Source organism: Octodon degus, unplaced genomic scaffold (assembly GCF_000260255.1).
Source record: "Octodon degus isolate 3935 unplaced genomic scaffold, OctDeg1.0 scaffold00249, whole genome shotgun sequence".
Lineage (NCBI taxonomy): Eukaryota > Metazoa > Chordata > Mammalia > Rodentia > Octodontidae > Octodon > Octodon degus.
Window position 1 is genome coordinate 1,871,014 of NW_004524825.1, and position 17,891 is coordinate 1,888,904.

Below are 17,891 nucleotides of genomic sequence, written 5' to 3' on the forward strand. Positions count from 1 at the left end.
GAAACCACTCACTTTCTCTTCGGCATGCCTGACATAATGGGTCTTGAATAAGAATAAGGCGATCCAACCCCCAGAAATGAACAAGCTGTGTAGCATTAATTTCCCAAGAGATGTGAATAGTTTTGTAAGAAAATCGTTTGAGAAATGCTGGATTAAACTAGTAAATTAGGCTGGTGTTTGTTGTTGTTTAAAATGAGCCATCTTTTAATGTGTTAATGTACATGGAACCAGCAAGAGGGCGCTAGAGCATAATGCAAGTCTCATACCTACAGGGATCAGGAACTGCTTTTCCAAGGAATACCTGTCAACACCAGGAAAGCACCAGTGTTCAGGCGAAGATAGGCTGGATGAACTAAGTTTTCAAAAGCATTTTGTAAAGAGAAATATTTGAAAATGGATGTCTTTTATGAGCCAAATCAAAATAATGGAGATTTCCCATAGTTAAAACTGTATTTCATCATGTTTTATTAAAGAGACTTAAGACAATATGGTTCATCTTTCTCCTTACAAAGAGATACATGGTTAACGTAATAGACATTAGGATTTATTATTACCTCTCTACGATTTATTCAACTTGAATTTGTACTACACATTGGTTAACACTTTTTTCAGTCAAAATTTTTAAGGAGTTAACACATTAAAGGGGATATGAAGGGCTATTTGTGGATTCATTTTTATACTCATATCTGATTTGGAAATATAGCTTTTATGCAATGAAGTATAAACCAATATACTTTTTTTTATAATTTTTAAAGGTCTGGTTTTAGAGACACTAAAAGACCACCAATCTTAACATAAGCCTTAATTTGAAAGACTACTTTACTGTCTGATTTAGTGACTACAGCAGAGTTACACAGTAAAAGAGCTACTTTAAGGTCAGAGTTTTAAATTACTTCAAATGTTCCACTGTTAAAGCATATTTTCATCACTCAACATTATATATTACATGGTATATATTATATACAGACCTAAAATCTTTTTTGTTGTTGTTGAAACAGGATCTCACTGTATAGTTAAGGATGTCCTTGAACTCACTGTATAGCCTAGGCTGGCCTCAAACTCATAGTGATCCTCCTGCTTCAGCCTCCTATGGGCTGGGATTATAGGCATGTGCCACCATGCCTGGCTCTAGACCTAAATTCTTTAACTTATATTTAAAAATAAATGAGGAGAGATTATATTTTGAAATACATTTATGGAACCAAGCTGCTCATATCAAATCTTTGAGCTTGGTAAGATTCCTATTGAGCCAGCAAGCCACATGGAAGACTTTAAAGTCCTAAACACAGGACCAGCTAATGACACACTGCAGGTGGAAGCCAGTGCGAACATTTCTAGAACACACAAGGTTCTCAAGATTCAGGCCGGAGACTCTTCCGATAGTCCTATCAAGTGTGGCAGGATACATGTGTGCATTTATATAGGGCATGACTATGTTGGTGAAACACACTGAGACAAAGCCCTCCTTTATGATAAATCTGTGACATGCTTTTGTAAATGATGAAAATGCAACAACCAGAAGAGAAGAAATTACCCCTTGCTTCAGATTTCCCCATAGGAGGAAGGTTCTTGTGGAAAAGGAGCACATTTAGCTTGAGCATAGGGATTTAAGAGAAGAAGAGTCTTTAAAGGCTTGGGAGGAGGATGGATACAGTAGATTCCTTTTATAAAGGTGGTGTTAGGAGACGAAACTCACACTTACATTAAGATTTTACTGCAACTACCAGGTTGCACAGGACATCATTTGACCCTTGATTTATCCAGCACTTTCAAAGCATGGAATAAATTTGATCTCATAGACACACCCTTTCCTCTTGGTGCCTTTGTCCAAAATGTGACCCAACTGAGGATTTCTCTCTGATGATCTCATCTCAAGCTTGTTGGAACCCTGCAGGTCCACCTGAGCTCTGCAGCTCCCTGATTTTGTCCCTGAGAGCTTAAGCATACCCAGGTGACCTTTACTCTCAACCTCAGCCTGAATCTAAGTGTCTCAATGGGCAAAGCAATGGTTTACAAATTGAGTTCTTTCCTGGGATCACCAATGGGGGCAGGACTGGGTGGCAAGGTAAAAGACACAACTGAGCTCCTTCAGCTTGCAACCACATCCCTGGAGCTGCTTGTCTGTTAAGTTCTTTGCCAGCAGTGGGGAAGCACTGAGGCCTTGGAGGGTCCAGAGTTACTGGACTATCGAATAGGAATAATTTTGTGTTCAGATTAATAAATACAAGATATATGAGTTAATTCCACAAATACAAAGCACTGGGTGCTGTGCTGGGTATCTGAATGAGCAAAATCCACACTCTCAGGGTGAACCCCTGACACACGAGCTTATCTCCTGTAGGCCTTTGTAATGGCACTCCAGAGTCCCAGAGTGACAAAGGGTCACCGGCCTGATCTGTAAGTATCAGCGGAAACCTCGGAGCACAGAAAAAACACATTTCCAGTTGACAAAATGTTGGATAAACCAATCTTTGCAAATAATGTCATAATGGAATCTACTAGATTTGGACAGGAGAGCACTAATGTAGTGGTCAAAGCGTCTGGAAAACTTTGCTTATCATCTAGAGATCTAAAATGAAATGGCTTCTAGATACATGATCTGCAGCTATGAACAGATGAACATGTAGAACTTGCCACCTGATCAGCTTCAGCTTCAGAAGGGTAGCCATTGTGTTCCTCCTGTAGCTCCTGGACGGCACCAGGTGCACGGACAGGAAAAGGCAGAGAAGAGAAAGAAATACATGCAAACACACAGGTGAAAGGACAGAATTTCTTTTGGAAAGCGACAGTAGCATGTAAAAGTCAACACATCTTTCACGGCTTTGCAAATCACACTTGCCCCCTTCGAGTTAAGGAAGTAGTATGTAGGCTACTCAGCCCATCCTCAGTGTAAAATGAGTATGTCAGTTTTGCATATGTGTTGGGGCAGAAAACTAAAAGCAAACAAACACAGATTTCAAAGGGCGCACTCTTTTTTAAATCAAGCAACACTATGGCATATAGCAAAAATCCAAAATAACAGGTACATCATCTGCCCATAGAAAATAAAGCATAAGACAAAAACCAGGTAAAGGGCAAAGTCAGGCCAAAATACAAAGGCAGTTTGCAGACACGTACTTCAAACACAGTAAGTATTCATATACTTTGAGGGACTATTCTATTGTCAGGGTCAGTTCCACTGCACACATGCACGTATCACATGCTGGAGATCCTACATGTACACGTATACATATATATGTGATTATTTCTCATCGCTTACTGCTAAGTGCGATGACTCGCAAATCAGTATCATAATAAGTATTTTAATTGCAGTACTGACAACGTGCTTCAAAGAATTACAAGGTCACACATCCTTTCAGTTTTATCAATCCCTTTAAAAATACACTGAGTTTTTTAATTCTTAGTTTTTTACAGAATCAATTATTTCTGGAAACTCTAAAAACTAGACTTTGAGTTCAGTAGGTGATATAAGTATGAACAATGAAGATTTCAAGTTATAACACCTTTCAAAGTTGTATCAAATCTGAGGCTGAAAATATTAAAATTTAGCATATATTTTTACTTCATAAAACTTTGGTTCCAATGACTGTATTTCTTTAAAAGGCAATTGACTGAAGAAGCACAAATTTAAAGGAACTCACTGTTTCCCACTTTTCATTTTTGTCTATACAGTATAATAACTACTTGGCATATTTTTGTATCTTATCATCAGGTTGAATTTCATATAGTCTGTGTAGCTACCTTTCAAGGTGGTGCAATTTTAAATGCAGGTTTTTAAATTCCACTTTTAAATACAATGAAAATGGAACCATTGATTAATTTTTTTTTTTTCGGAACCGAGGATTGAACTCAGGCCCTTGCCCTTGCTGGGGAGGCGCTTATTCCACTGAGCCATCTCCCTGGCCCCTGATTAAAATTTTTTTAAACTGAAAAATGAATATACAAAAGTACAGCATTTCAATGTTTATGCAAATATAAAACCAAACACTGTGAATCAATGAAAGAAAATAATTCCCACAAACAAAAGAAAATATGGTGAAATGAGAGTAAAAGATAAATCAAGTAAAAACATTAGGATTTGACTTAATCTGGCTATTATTGCACTATTACACTAGTTTCAGGAAGATTAAAAATTTTAAAGTCATTAAAGTATACTGTCAAAATCCACATTGCTTTCACCTAATGAAAACAGGTTAATTTTCTATGTCTGATACTAAGAGTTAAATGCATGCACATTACCAATCTTTGTCTTGCTGTATGAATATTCTGAAATAAAGGGAAGGAAACTCATGAGGAAAATATAAGTTACAGTCCACTATCTCAGTATTTCCAAAAATACTAACTGGGGCTGAGTTTGCTATTTTTTTCAAGATCAACACTTCTGCTTTTCATATTAAACATGCAAACATAAACATATCAGAAATCTTAGATAGGGTAGACAACTAAGCACTTTCTTGAGGTTGCTAAATTCTTCCGCATGAATCACAGGGTAAACAATGCTAAAAGAGGCCTCTGCGGGCCCAGATCTACAGCCTCTGCCACGATAGCCACTTGGGCAGGAGTCACATAGTACGAGGAAAATCAGCAGCACACACTGGTAACAAGTTGAGCGTCCTGCACTCATGCACGTTGGCTTTTACTGCACATGAAAACACTGTAACAAATAAAGCATTTCTAGTGAACACTTACAGCTATGACACAGCAGAGCAAATTGATCTGAGTGACTCATATAAATCAGTGGGAAGGTAAAGAACACCAAATAGACTAAGTGTTCCATAAAGCACAGACACACACAAGTAGGAAGTTCCATCTGCTGAAAGCCAGACATCCTTACCCTTATATCAGGCCTCCTGAAAACCTGTTAGTTAAAATACAGAACATCATCATCACGGACATGTTACTATCAACCTGTGAAAGATGCCATTAAGTTCAACAGCTGATTCCCTAAGAAATATCAAAATCCTTTAAATAAAGCCAACAAGCTCAATCTTAACACATTTGTCCTTGAAGTTTCATTCAATATAAAATCAATCCTAACACAATTGTCTTGTGATTTGCAGGGAAGTTTATCATTTGGAGAAATGTATCACACTGAGACTAGGATATAATTATTTTTTATTTCTATTTTTAATGTATTTGGTGCAGGGTCTTACTACACAGTTCAGACTCATAGTGATCCTCCTGTTCTCAGCCTTCCCAACACTGGGATTACAGGCATGTGCCACCACACCAGGTCCCTGTGGCTGGCTCAGCATGCCTGAGGGCAGGGCCAGCATGGTATATGGTACCGGGGATCGAACCCAGGTCACTGTGCTTGCCTAAGCAGGTGCTTAGTCCACTGAGCTATCTCACTCTCCCTACTACATTATTTTAAACACAACCCTTGAAGTATTGCTCATGCAGTTTGGTTTTTGTTCATGAACTCTCTATCTATCCCTATGTCTTTAACATTTCTACCTACATTTTCCTGCAGAAGATTTGCTGTTTCTGTTTTAATATTTAAATCTTTGATCAATTTTGACTGTAGCTTTGCGCATGGGGATAGGTATGGGTCTAGTTTTAGCCTTTGATATGTGGAAAGCCAGTTTTTCCAGCACTATTTATTAAGAGGTTATCTTTCTTCTACTGAGCCTGTTTGACCCATTTATCAGAGATAAGGCAGCTGAGTGTGCTTGCAGTTATGCCTGCATCTTCTAATCTGATCCACTGATCCTCAGATCTGTCTCTATGCCAGTACCATCCTGATTTTATCACATAATTTCATGTCAAACATTGTGATACCTCCTGCCTTTCCTTTGTTTCCCAGGATTGCTTTTGATATTCTGGGTCTTTTCTTGTTCCACATGAATGTGAGGAAAATTTTCTGTAGCTCTGTGAGATATACTACTAGTATTTTAATTGGGATTGCAATGAATTTGTATAGCAATTTTGGGAGTATGGACATTTTCAAAAGGTTGGTTCTTCCTACCTAGGTACATGGAAAATTTTTTCCATTTTCTCAATCATCTTCAATCTCTTTTCTCAGAGTACTATAATTTTTACTCTATAAGTCTCTACATCCTTTGTGAGATTGATTCCTAAGTATTTGTTTTTTGGATGTTATTGTAAAAGGCATGGTTTCCCTAATTTCTCTCTCAGTGTATGGAAATCAAGTGTGGAGATTCCTTCAAAAGCTAGGATTGGAGATCCCATTCCAGCCAGCTATTCCCCTCCTGGGTATTTTTCCAGAGGAACTGGAAACCTCATTCCACAGTGATATATGTGCACCTATGTTTACAGCAGCGCAATTTGTTATAGCTAAATCCTGGAAACGGGCTGGGGAGATAGCTCTGTAGAATAAGCACTTGCTTGGAAAATGCAAGGGCCTGAGTTCAATCCCTGGTTCCACAAAATCAATCAATCAATCAATCAATCAATCCTGACAACAACACAGATGTCCATCAACTGAAGAGTAGATAAGGAAGATATGCCATTTTTACACAAAGGAGTATTATTCAGTTATAAAATAGGATAAATCTGAGTCTTTTGCCAGTAAATGGATGCAACTAGAGAATACACTCTTAAGTGAAATAAATCAGACCTACATATGCAAATATCATATTGCCTCCTTAGTGTGAGAACCTAAAAGAAAAAAATGGAATCTGAAGGGTACAATAGACACAAGTAAAAGGGATTGAATTTATTCAAAAGGAAAGAATTACTGAGTTGATGAGAAGGACAGGAGAGGGAGTGGGGGGAAAGAGATTTACCTATGTATGTAAGCAGGATGGTTTGAACAACTGTACTGTGCATTTCTGTTGGTCTATGGAAAATCTGGTAATATGAATAACTGGTTGGAAGACAACACTATGTATTACAGCAAATACTTTGAAATTCATATTAATTTGTTAAGTGAAAATCTGTATCACTTGTATTTTTTTCTGTTTTAATTCTAATTTACACTCTCTATAAAAAAATAAAAAATTGAAAAAAAAAATAAACACAACCCTTTTGTCAGGTGCTCTTACAAGCCATCCTTAACAGGCTGTTTGAAAAGTTCCTTTATGTTTCTGTTTCCAAAATTCAGTGCCTTTTCCACACAGAAACAATGATATGAAACAGGAGTTATGCTTCCAAACCCACCAACAAAAACAAAGCAAAAACCACAGAAACCCCCACACTGGACCCAGAGCATAGTTCAGCTACAGTGTTAGTGAGCAGTACCATAAAACTGAGGTGATCAAAAAGCTTCACCTGATTTCTATTGAAAGTCTACTTCCAATCATACTTGGGACTCCGGACTTTAACCCCTAGTGGCCACCCCACCGCAAGCAGGGTGCTGCTCCCTGGCCCAGAACCAATGGATGTGGACAGCTCAAGGAAGCGCTGGGCAGGAAGTAGTGGCTGGTCCCTGAGCCAAGGGGAAGACCTGCTTTATTCAACTGTGACACAACTTCAGCAACATTCTCCCTATGTTGTGGCCTGGGAATCCTAAATGAACATGCGGCATTCACATGCGGAAAGCTGTGGTTAGAGGAAACAGCCCACAAATGGATAGAAATTTTGAAAAGCAAACAGTTTTTTAATTGCCTGGGGAGGACTTTAATTGTCTCCATGTCCCACTGCAAAGTCGGCAATCCTGGCATCTAACCTCTGGGTGTTTTATGAAAAACACATCATCAAAAAAGACAATCACCACTGGTTGTTAATTAGCTTTGTGGTTTTACTCAGGAGGAAAGACCATATGAATTAAAAAGACCTCAAAAATATCACTGCTTCATCATCAGAAGAAAACACTCTTTGAAGTCAAAAAGGTATTCTGAAAAAAAAAATCCTTATGGGGGCTTGGCCCTAGCTCAGTTCTTTAAGTGGCTGCTTCCACAAATCTGTCAGCCTCAGGTGGCTGGAGTTCGATCCCCACAACACTCCAGCCAGCCAAACCTGCCCTGAAGGCATTTGGAGAAAAAAAATCCTTATTAAAAAAAAAAGGTATTCTGAATTAAGTGATGATGTATATCAAGAATTAAAGTAGGGGCCGGGTAGATGGGCAGTAGAATAAGCACTTCCCTGGCAAGCATAAGGGTCTGAGTTCAATCCCCAGTTCTGAAAAAAAAAAAACAAAAACAAAAACAAAGACCCTCAGAAGAAGAATTAAAGTGAGCCCCATGTACAAAAACATAAGATTATTTAGATCAACAAGCTTCAATGTGGCTTTTAAAAAATATTTATTTATGTACTTATGTGATACAGGGTCTCCCAACTCAGGTTGGACTCATACTGATCCTATTGTCCCAGCCTCCCCAGCACTGGGATTACAGGCGCGGTTCGGTGCCAGCACAGAGCGCCCGGGATGCTGGAGCCAGCAGGCCATGTGGTACCAGGGATTGAATCCAGGTCCCTGTGCTTGCCAGGCAGGCACTTAGACCGCCAAGCTATCTCTGCAGCCCTCAACCTGGCTTTCTGGAGAGGAGACAGGGTGCACTTCTGCCTTTACTGCGGTGATGGTTTCCTGAGCACGTACATATGTGAAAACACACCAAGTTGTATATTATAAATACATGAAGTTTACCGCTTGTTAACTACACTTCAAGAAAGTAGGTGAAAAGAAAAGGAATACATGTTTATGGCAATAACAACCTCAAAACAGAGAGACGCTCCTCTCCGGGCCTCATTCCCTGGCAACAAGCACACTCAACTAGACCTAGTTTTAATTCTTCGGCTTGCCACCACCACTATACATACCACTCTGACTCTATTTATTGGTCAACTTTAAAGTGCTCACTGACCTCTCACTTTACAAGATGAAAACATCAACTTTCTCACACAACTGCCTCTTCTTCCCAGTCTCTGCTGACTGCTAGTTTAATTTTCAGCCGTGTTTTCTTTCAGCTGCAGCTGCATTATAAACAATGTTCAGGACTTTGCTGTTTCCATAGCTGTTCCTCCAAGCACTTTATCTATATTAACTCATTTCATCCTCAGAATAAGCCTGCCAGATAAAACTATTATGAGTCACATTTTTGAAGGAGAAAGCCAAGGCACATTTAAGTCATCCGGCCAACTTCACGGTGCAGAGCTACCATTTCAACCTTGGTAGTCTGACTCCAGATTTGTGTCCCTCCAGATTTGTGTCCCTAACAACTCTGCCCTTTCGCCTCAGCGGATCACTCCATAATTAACACACGTGACCCTGCTTTGGCCCCTTAAAATACGCATGAGCTCCCTTACTCCCAGTTTGCTGAAGAGACCACCATTACCCCTTCCCTCCATCTCACTCCCTCTCTCTCCAATTGTCCCTCTAGCATGGCTAATTTTTTTTGAGACAGCAACTCACTATGTAGTTCAGGCTGGCCTCAAACTCCTGGCTAATCCTCTTGCCTTAGTCTTCAAGTGCTGGGATTACAGGTGTGTGCCACCACATCCAGCCAGCATGGCACATGACTTTCATGTTTGTTCAACTACAAGGTTCTAATGCTTTGTCTGTAAACTGATAGCAAAAGTCAAAAACTAAAAAGTAGCTTTTGCAATCATTTCTTTGTGGCAACACTGCCTGCTGCAGAACCCAGTGGTGCAACTGAGCTTCACATAAGGACGATGCTACTCTCGTGGGCAGGACAAAACTAACTAGAAGGCTTGGAGGGGGAAGGACAATACAGGCCTTTAAGCTCGTACCTACCTATGAAATACAGCCCTCAGTGCTCCCGGTAGGAGGGCAGTGAGTGGCGCTGCGCTCTGGCTCACTCTGCCTCTCAACTGAACAAAGCCATTTCAGGCCCACACTGAAGTTCACATTCTTCTCTATCTGCTTCTGACAGAAATCAGGGGAGAGTGGTGCTTTTGAGGCAGAAGGCTTGGGGGCTCCCCAGTGTCTGCCTTCTGGTCTGTCTCCCCACATATGAAATGAGGGGAGTCTGTGGGATGACTGCAAGGCAGGAGTAGCCCTGAAATCCTGACAGTGGGATTACGTAAGCCTCATGAAAAGCTTTCAGTAAACACCTCCTAAATTGAGCCTGAGGGATGCAAATCAGCATTGTAGTTAGAGAAGGACCTCTAGGGCTGGTGACATAGCTTGGTGGTCTAAGTGCCTGCATGGCAAGCACAAGGACCCAGCACAAACCAGGCATGGTGGCACACGCCCGTAGTCCCAGCTCTGGGGTGGCTGAGACAGAGGAACCACTATGAGTCCAAACTGTGTAGTGAGACCCTGTATCAATAAAAAAATAAAAATTAAGAAAAAAAGAGCTCTAAAATAGAACCTTGTCTCCACATTGGCTTACTGGCCACAAGACCATGGACCAGTCCCACGCTTGTTGGAAGGGTTAAATCAGCCAATTGGACCTCGCAGGATAAGACTTCCTTAGCTGATGTGTCTCAGCTGCTCCACTGTACAGCCCACATTCCTCCCTCACCTCCTACACATGCAAAGAATCTCTGAGAATCTTTGCAACAAAGGTAAGAATGATCTTAATCTACTCAACAAAGCCATCATACCATGCAAAAAGTTAAGGAAAAATTGACCACACTCTAAATGGCTCTCGCTAAACCAAGAAAAAGCCACCAAGCTGCCTAGGAAAGCTTGCATTGGGATGAGCCTCGCTGAGCTATGCTTCCCTCTGTTAATGCTCGGGAACCTGCTGCATGCATGCTGCAGCAGGCTGTTATCACTGGAAGCTCTCAAAGGTTTGCCACCCATTGGACAGGTCATCCAGCCCAAGAGAGACCTCACCCGCTTTGTCAAATGGCCCCGCTACATCTGGCTGCAGTGACAGAGGGCCATCTTGTACAAGTAGCTAAAGGTGCCCCCTGTGATTAACCAGTTCACCCAGGCCTTGGACCACCAAACAGCTACCCAGCTGCTTAAGCTCGCCCACAAGTACAGACCAGAGACCAAGCAAGAGAAGAAGCAGAGGCTGTTGGCCCGGGCAGAGAAAAAAGCTGCTAGCAAAGGGGATGTCCCCACTAAGAGGCCACTGGTCCTCAGAGCAGGTGTCAACACTGTCACCACTCTGGTAGAGAACAAGAAGGCTCAGCTCATGGTGATTGCACGTGATGTGGACCCACTGAGCTGGTCGTGTTTCTGCCTGCCCTGTGTCACAAGATGGGGGTCCCTTACTGCATTATCAAGGGGAAGGCCAGGCTGGGGTGTCTGGTCCACAGGAAGACCTATACCATTGTCGCCTTCACGCAAGTCAACTCAGAAGACAAAGGCGCGCTGGCTAAGCTGGTGGAGGCCATCAGAACCAACTACAATGACAGACACGATGAGATCTGCCTTCACTGGGGAGGCAATGTTCTGGGTCCAAAATCTATGGCTCGCATTGCCAAGCTGGAAAAGCAAAGGCTAAAGAGCTTGCCACCAAACTAGGCTAAGTGTACTCTTGAGTTTTCTATACATAAAAACAATAAATTGTCCTTAATCCAGTATGAAAAAAAATCAAAGGTTTGCCACCACTGCTGTCATCCTCCGAGGTACTCCCAAGCAGAGGCAAGGGCTTCTGTGGCCTTTTCACTCTGTGGACATCATTTCACATCAGTCCTCTGGAATCTGTGCCCTGTGGGAGACTGAGGGAGCCTGCTCTCCCGTCTTGTGTGAAGGGCTGCCTCTGGTGCAGTCACATCTCTGCGCCAATGAGTCTGGCAGCCTACGGTGGTCGCACACTAGGCCAGGGCCTCAAGACAGCAGTGATGAGTTCAGAAAGCTGACTAGCTGAAAGCTACTTGGCTCCTGTCTTACTAGCTATCCTCATAGGTAGTAGTAGCTCCCCTAAACCTCTTGCAAAGTGAAACTGTCTCAGGAAGACTTCAGAGGCAGCCAGTACTAGTACACAAATAGCAGGAGCAGTTGTTGAAAGCTCACTCTATGCCAGGAGTTGTGCTAAATGTGTTACATCAACCCTCCCAACCACTGATGTGACAAATGCAAAAAACAAGATAGTGACAGGTGAGGTAACTGGCTCTGGGACACAGAGATAGCAAGAGCTGGGATTGAAACCCACACTGGCCGGCTTTAGTGCTAGTGTTCTTGTCTTTAACACAGTACTACCTAAACCTGTCCCCCCCTTTTTTTTTTTGGCTTTTAAAATTTTATTTTCATAGTGTATGTTTGCAGCACATGATTATGTACCTCATGGAGAGTTCACACACACACACACATCACTATTCTCAGTCCCTTTCCCATATGCAAAATATCTTCACCTTCTTGAGGTGGTGACAAAGACCCCCAAATCTCAATTCTCAAAATGCCCTGCTGTGCCCCCTTCCTCTGCCTCCCCTAATTTGGCATTCCTGGGTCTGACTGAACTCCATGCAGCCCCACCCACCCCTTGTACTCAATATCCACTCATATCATGTTTCTAAAGTGGTTTCAGGTTTAGCAAACAGGCCTCTCGTATTTGGCTTTACACACAGAAGCTTTTCAGAGAGTGGCAGTATACCATGATGGGCATTTGTGTTTCATACATGCTGCCCCATTAAACACCTTCCACCTCTGCTACAATGCCCATTATGCAGATGAGGATGCTGAGGCACAAGGTTAAGAGAGAACTTAACCTCTTAGCAGCTAATGGGTTACAGGGCTGGGGCTCCATGGAAAAAACACTGCAACTCCAAATTTTATAATCTTTTGGATAAATCACATAATATAATTGGAAGCCAAGTATTGGGGGTTTTATATAGATGAATTATCTCTGAGCTTGTGTCTTGGAGGCTTTTTAAGAAAAGGTTGTAATACTGGAATAAAATCATCACTGTTTTCTATGGAAGGTATAAAGTCTATAGATAAAATAATTCTGCTTTAGCAATCAAATTGCTACAAAATGAGTTTTAAGAGATTTGAACCATTTGGTCAGGACATGGTTTTCTTCTTGCTAACAGTGAGCACATTTGTTGAGGCCTCAATTCCCAGAAGTGAGCATTTACCAGCTGGCCTGGGCCAGAGGCCAAGGACAGGCCAATAAAATCTCTAGTCAAACAGTCCTCCCTCTGCACTTTGCAACAAGGTCATCAGAATGTGCCCCAGGTCTCTGAGAAGTTAGCCACCGTTGAACTTTGCCTGCTCGCCTTGCTCCAACCCTGACTGAAAAACTCTACTCAGAGAAGCCCTTTAAGAATTGTGATAAGGCATTCAATTCCATCTTGGCTGAAGTATTCGGGCCAATTTCCACTTACAAAAAGAATAGGTATAGTTGTAATTGTAATTGAATTAGGAGAAGAACAACTGTTTTCCTTTAATTAAATTCTGATTTCTTTTCAGTACTGAAGATTGAACTGGGGACCTTCACACTGAGGTACATCCCCAGAACTTCTTTTAGTTTTTTTATTTTGAGATAGGGTTGTGCTAAGTCATTAACTTGCCCAAGCTGGGCTTGAACTTGGTCACCCTTCCAGAGTGCTGAGATTACAGATAGGTGCCACCATTAACATTTTTATTAGCAAAACTTTTAAATTTAAGTAATATTTCTGACATATCATGAACTGTAAATATTATTCAAAGTTTATTTTACAGGCAGTATAAAATCATTCAGTAATCGGTAAAAGTCTTGACTTTTTAAAAATGAACCTTTTAATTTTGAGATGTGTAGGTTCATTTGCAGTTGTAATAAATTAAACACATTCCGTGTACCAGTCACCCAAGTTCCTTCATGGCGACTTCTTACAAAACTGCATGCAGTATCACTACACTACTATCAGAACCAGGCTACTAATGTGAGAACGCACGTGGTCAAGATACAGAACAGTTCCATCACAGGGATTCCTACCATTGCCCTTTACAGCCACATGCATATCCACATCTGTCCCTGCCCCCACCCACCTGATTGGACCCTGGCAGCCATTAATCCGTGGCCATTTCTGTAACACTGGCATCTGAAAAATGTTACATAAGTGGAATCATACATTATCCACTCTTTCAGTATTGGTATTTTTTACTCAAAGTCCCTTAAAATTCACCCAAGTTACATTTGTGTTGATCAACAATTCTTTCCTTTTATTCTTGAATAATATTACGTGGCATGGATGTGCCACAGTTTTACACCCGCTGAAGATCTGAGTTGCTTCCAGTTTTCAGCTGTTACAAACAGTCACATTATAGGTTTCTATTGAACATAAGAGTTCCTGTCTCTGGAACGAATGCCCAGTAATACAACTGTTGGGTCACATAGTAGATGTTTGTTCAGCTTTTTAACTGTCACTCTTTTCAGGAGTAGCAGCACCATTTTCTATGCTTGCTGACACTGGATGAATGATTCAATTTCTCCACGTCCTTGCTAGTCTTTGGTATTTCACTGTTCTTTCTTTTTTAATTCTAACCACTGTGATGGGTATGTAACAGTACCTCACATGGCTCTGATTCACATTCTCACATCATTTCCCACACTTATCTGTCATCTATACATTTTCATTGGTGTAATGTCCTTTCACATCTTTTCCCCACTTCCCAAATGGGTGGTCTGATTTTTTTATTGTTAGGTTTTCAGTATTCGTTATACATTCTAGATACTAGTCTTCTGCCAGATATAAAGTTTGCAAAGATTCTTTCCTGCTCTGCCTTGTCTTTTAAATTTTTGACCAACTTTTACTTTGTATTGATTGTACTTTTGGTTGCAAGTCAAAAACCTTTGCCTAGCTCAGTTTCCTTAAGATTTTTCTTCAAAAAGTTTTGCATTTTTAAGTTCATGAGTTAATTTTTGTACATGTGTGACTTTGATCAAGGTTCATTTTTGGGTTTTGCCTACAGAAGTTCAATTACTCAAGCTGCATTTGTTGGAAAGACTATCTTTCCTATGTTAAACTGCTTGACTCCTTGTTTTTAAGAAAGTGTCAATTGCTGTTTTGTTCCATTGTCTGTGTGTCTAAAGCCTTGCCATATAGTCTTGATTACTATAGCTATAAAATGTCTTAAAATCACATAGACTACTTACTTCCACTTTAGTCTTCAAAACTGTTTCAGCTATTTTAGTTCCTTTGCAGCTATTTTAGTTCCTTTGCTGTTTTTGGTACCAGGGATTGAACTCAGGGCCTTGCACTTGCCAAGCAGGCACTCATGCTGCTGAGCTATATCCCCAGCCCCTGCCTTTCTATATAAATGTTAGAATAATCTTGTCTCTGTCTACAAAATCATCTTTGTAGGATTTTGATAGGAATTGTGCTGACCCATATATCAATTTGGGGAAAGGGACATCTTCACTAAGTTGACTGTTCAAACACATGAACACAGTCTCTTAATCTAAATTTTGATTGCTTTTCTTCAACATTTGGTAGTTTTCAGGATGCCAGTGTACTTCATGTTCTGTGAGACTTGTACTTAAATATTTTGTTTTTATGGTGCTCATACAAAGGGTAGTATATTAATTTTGGTTTCCATATGGTACTAGTGCACAGAAACAAAGATTTTTGTATACTGATCTTACATATCTCGTGACCCTGTTGAACTCACTTATTAGTTTCATGAGGATTTTTTGTTTACTGTGTTCTTCCTTCTCACAATTGCTTCCTTTCCATTCAGAGAACTTCCGTTTGCCATTCTCTAAGATAAATAGGCTGTGGACAAATTCTCATAATTTTCTCACCTGAAATAATGATTTTACTCAGAAACATAGTTTCCCTGTTAGCAGTCTTTCTTCCAGCACTTGAAAAATGTGCCCTTTCCTTCTGACCTCCATGATTTTTGATAAATTCACTACCATCAACATTAATTTTCCTGAGATGGGGCATGGTGGTATGCGCCTATAATCCCAGCACTTGTGAGGCTGAAAATAGGAGGATCACTACAAGCCTGATCTGTATAGTGAGGCCCCGTACTAAAATACAAAAATAAATAAATGAATTAAATTAAATTAATTTTCCCTACGGGAGCTAGGCATCATGAAACACCATATAATTCCAGCACTTAGAAGGGAGAGACAGAACTGCGATAAGTTCAAGGCCAGCCTGGGCTACATAGTGAGTTCAAAGCTAGCCTGAAATAGTGAGACTCTGTCTCAAAAAAATTAAAAAAAATCCTATAGGAATGTCTTTCTCTTACTACTTTCAAGATTTATTCTTTTTTTGTATTTCTCAGAAGTTTGATGTCGATTTTGGGGGAAGAGTTTCCACTTATTTGGGATAACTCAGTTTCTTGAATCTGTTAGGTATATGTCCTCTACCCTATTTGGGGAATTTTCAGCCATGATTTCTTCAAGTACTTTTTTAGTCCCTTTTTCTCCTTTGGCACTTTGATATGATAAATATTTGATTTATTCTTATAGCCCCACAGGTCCATACCACCACTCATTTCTCTTTCATTCAGAATGGATCATCCTATTGTTCTATTTTCAAGTCCACAAATTCTTTTCTCTATCCACATTACTCAGCTGCTGAACCCATCCATTGAGTTTATTTTGGTTGCTACACGTTCCAGCTTTAAAATTTCTGCTTCGGGACAGCTTCCAGCTACCCTGTGCTGGTGTGACCAACTCTGGCTCCCAGCCCAGGTGCAGTGTGGGTGAGACCCTCTTCCACCCCCTTGGGACACCCCCAACCACTCCACAGCACCTCCCCCGCCCCGCCCACCAAGTAGGAATTTCTGCCGTGTTCCAGGAACCCCCAGACCCAGTCCTAGCTCAGGTTCCCTGAGTGTGTAGGAGAGCTTCCTGCTACCCTGTGTCAGTAGGACCAACTCTGGGTGCCAGCCCAGGTACAGCATGGGTCAGACCCTCTTCCACCCACTTGCAGTACCCCACCACTCCGCAGTACCTCCGCAGTACCTCCCCGATGCCACCCACCCAGTAGGAATTTCTGCCTCGTTCCGGGAACCTACAGACCCAGTCTTAGCCCAGGTCCGGTGAGTGTGTGGGAGAGCTTCCTGCTAACCTGCAACAGTGGGACCAATTCCGGGTCCCAGCCCAGGTGCAGCATGGGTGAGACCTTCTTCCGCCCCCTTGGGAAGCCCCCCACCACTCCACAGCACCTCCCCCACCATGCCCACTGAGTAGGAATTTCTGCCACATTCCGGGAACACCCAGACCCAGTCCTAGCCCAGATCCAGTGAGTGTGTGGGAGACCTGCCTCTACCCCTACTCCACCTTGTCCCCTCCAGGCTCAGCTCAGGCCTGGCATACAGACCTGGGGTGTAACCCTGCAGGTGGAATCCCTGCAGAGAGTGTAGAGGATAGAACCATTCAGCTAGTCCAGGAGCAGAACATCTCACAACAGGGCCACAACAGATTCACCCTCAAAGACAGCAGCAGGAAGGAGCTGAGCACAGCAGCCAAACCCAAGGCAGGCACAGCTGGATAAATCCAGACTTTGTACATATGCACCTGAACTTCAGTATGTACTAAGGTTATAACTACAACGAAGATCTACAACAAAGGTCAGAAAACAGTGCTACACAAAATGATGGGAAGGAACGAAATGCAACCTCAGACCCAACACCACCTGTAAAAAGTGCAGAGGACACTAACACAGAACAAATTGGGAATCACACAGCTGAAAGTAATGAATCAACGGCTTCTGAAATAAAGAAACAGCTGCAGAAAGGTATAGAGGAACTCAGATTGCAAAATAAAAAAAGAAATCACTGAATTACTAACATCAGCACTAAACAATCAAATGCAGAAACATATAGAGGAAACCCAGTACCCACCCAGAACAAGTGCGGAGGACAGTAGCTCGGCTGAAATGCATGTATTAATAGCGTCAGTACTAAATAAGCAACAGCAGAAAGATATAGAGGAAATCAGAGCACAACTCTTTTCTGAAATAAAAAAAGAATTCTCAGAACTCATAGCATCTGAAGAAGCAACTACAGAAACATAGGGAGGAAACTCAATCTGAAAAAAACACTGCAGTAAAAGAATTTATAACTGCTTCTAAAGAAGACAATGATAAAAAAAATAGAGGAGATTAGAAAAATGACGGATTCCTTGAATGAG

The 17,891-nt window shown here is 41.4% G+C and overlaps 1 protein-coding gene across 6 annotated transcripts in view; it reads right to left on the minus strand.

Annotated features, from left to right (window-relative positions):
* Mtmr1 (myotubularin related protein 1) overlaps window positions 1-17,891 on the minus strand; it is an 86,371-nt gene that overhangs the window by 51,564 nt on the left and 16,916 nt on the right. Inside the window, exons 3-4 of one of the 6 annotated variants that reach the window (XM_023706277.1) lie at window positions 4,835-4,858; window positions 4,240-4,266 (exon numbers count right to left, since the gene is read on the minus strand). The exons of 2 other annotated variants lie outside the window; for them this stretch is intronic. In XM_023706277.1, coding sequence (XP_023562045.1) covers window positions 4,240-4,266; window positions 4,835-4,858 — 51 coding nt within the window. Of the gene's footprint in view, window positions 1-270; window positions 298-2,637; window positions 2,677-4,239; window positions 4,267-4,834; window positions 4,859-17,891 lie in introns of those variants that run through there. 3 more of the 6 variants (XM_004646007.1, XM_023706281.1, XM_023706280.1) reach the window with 3 other exon arrangements.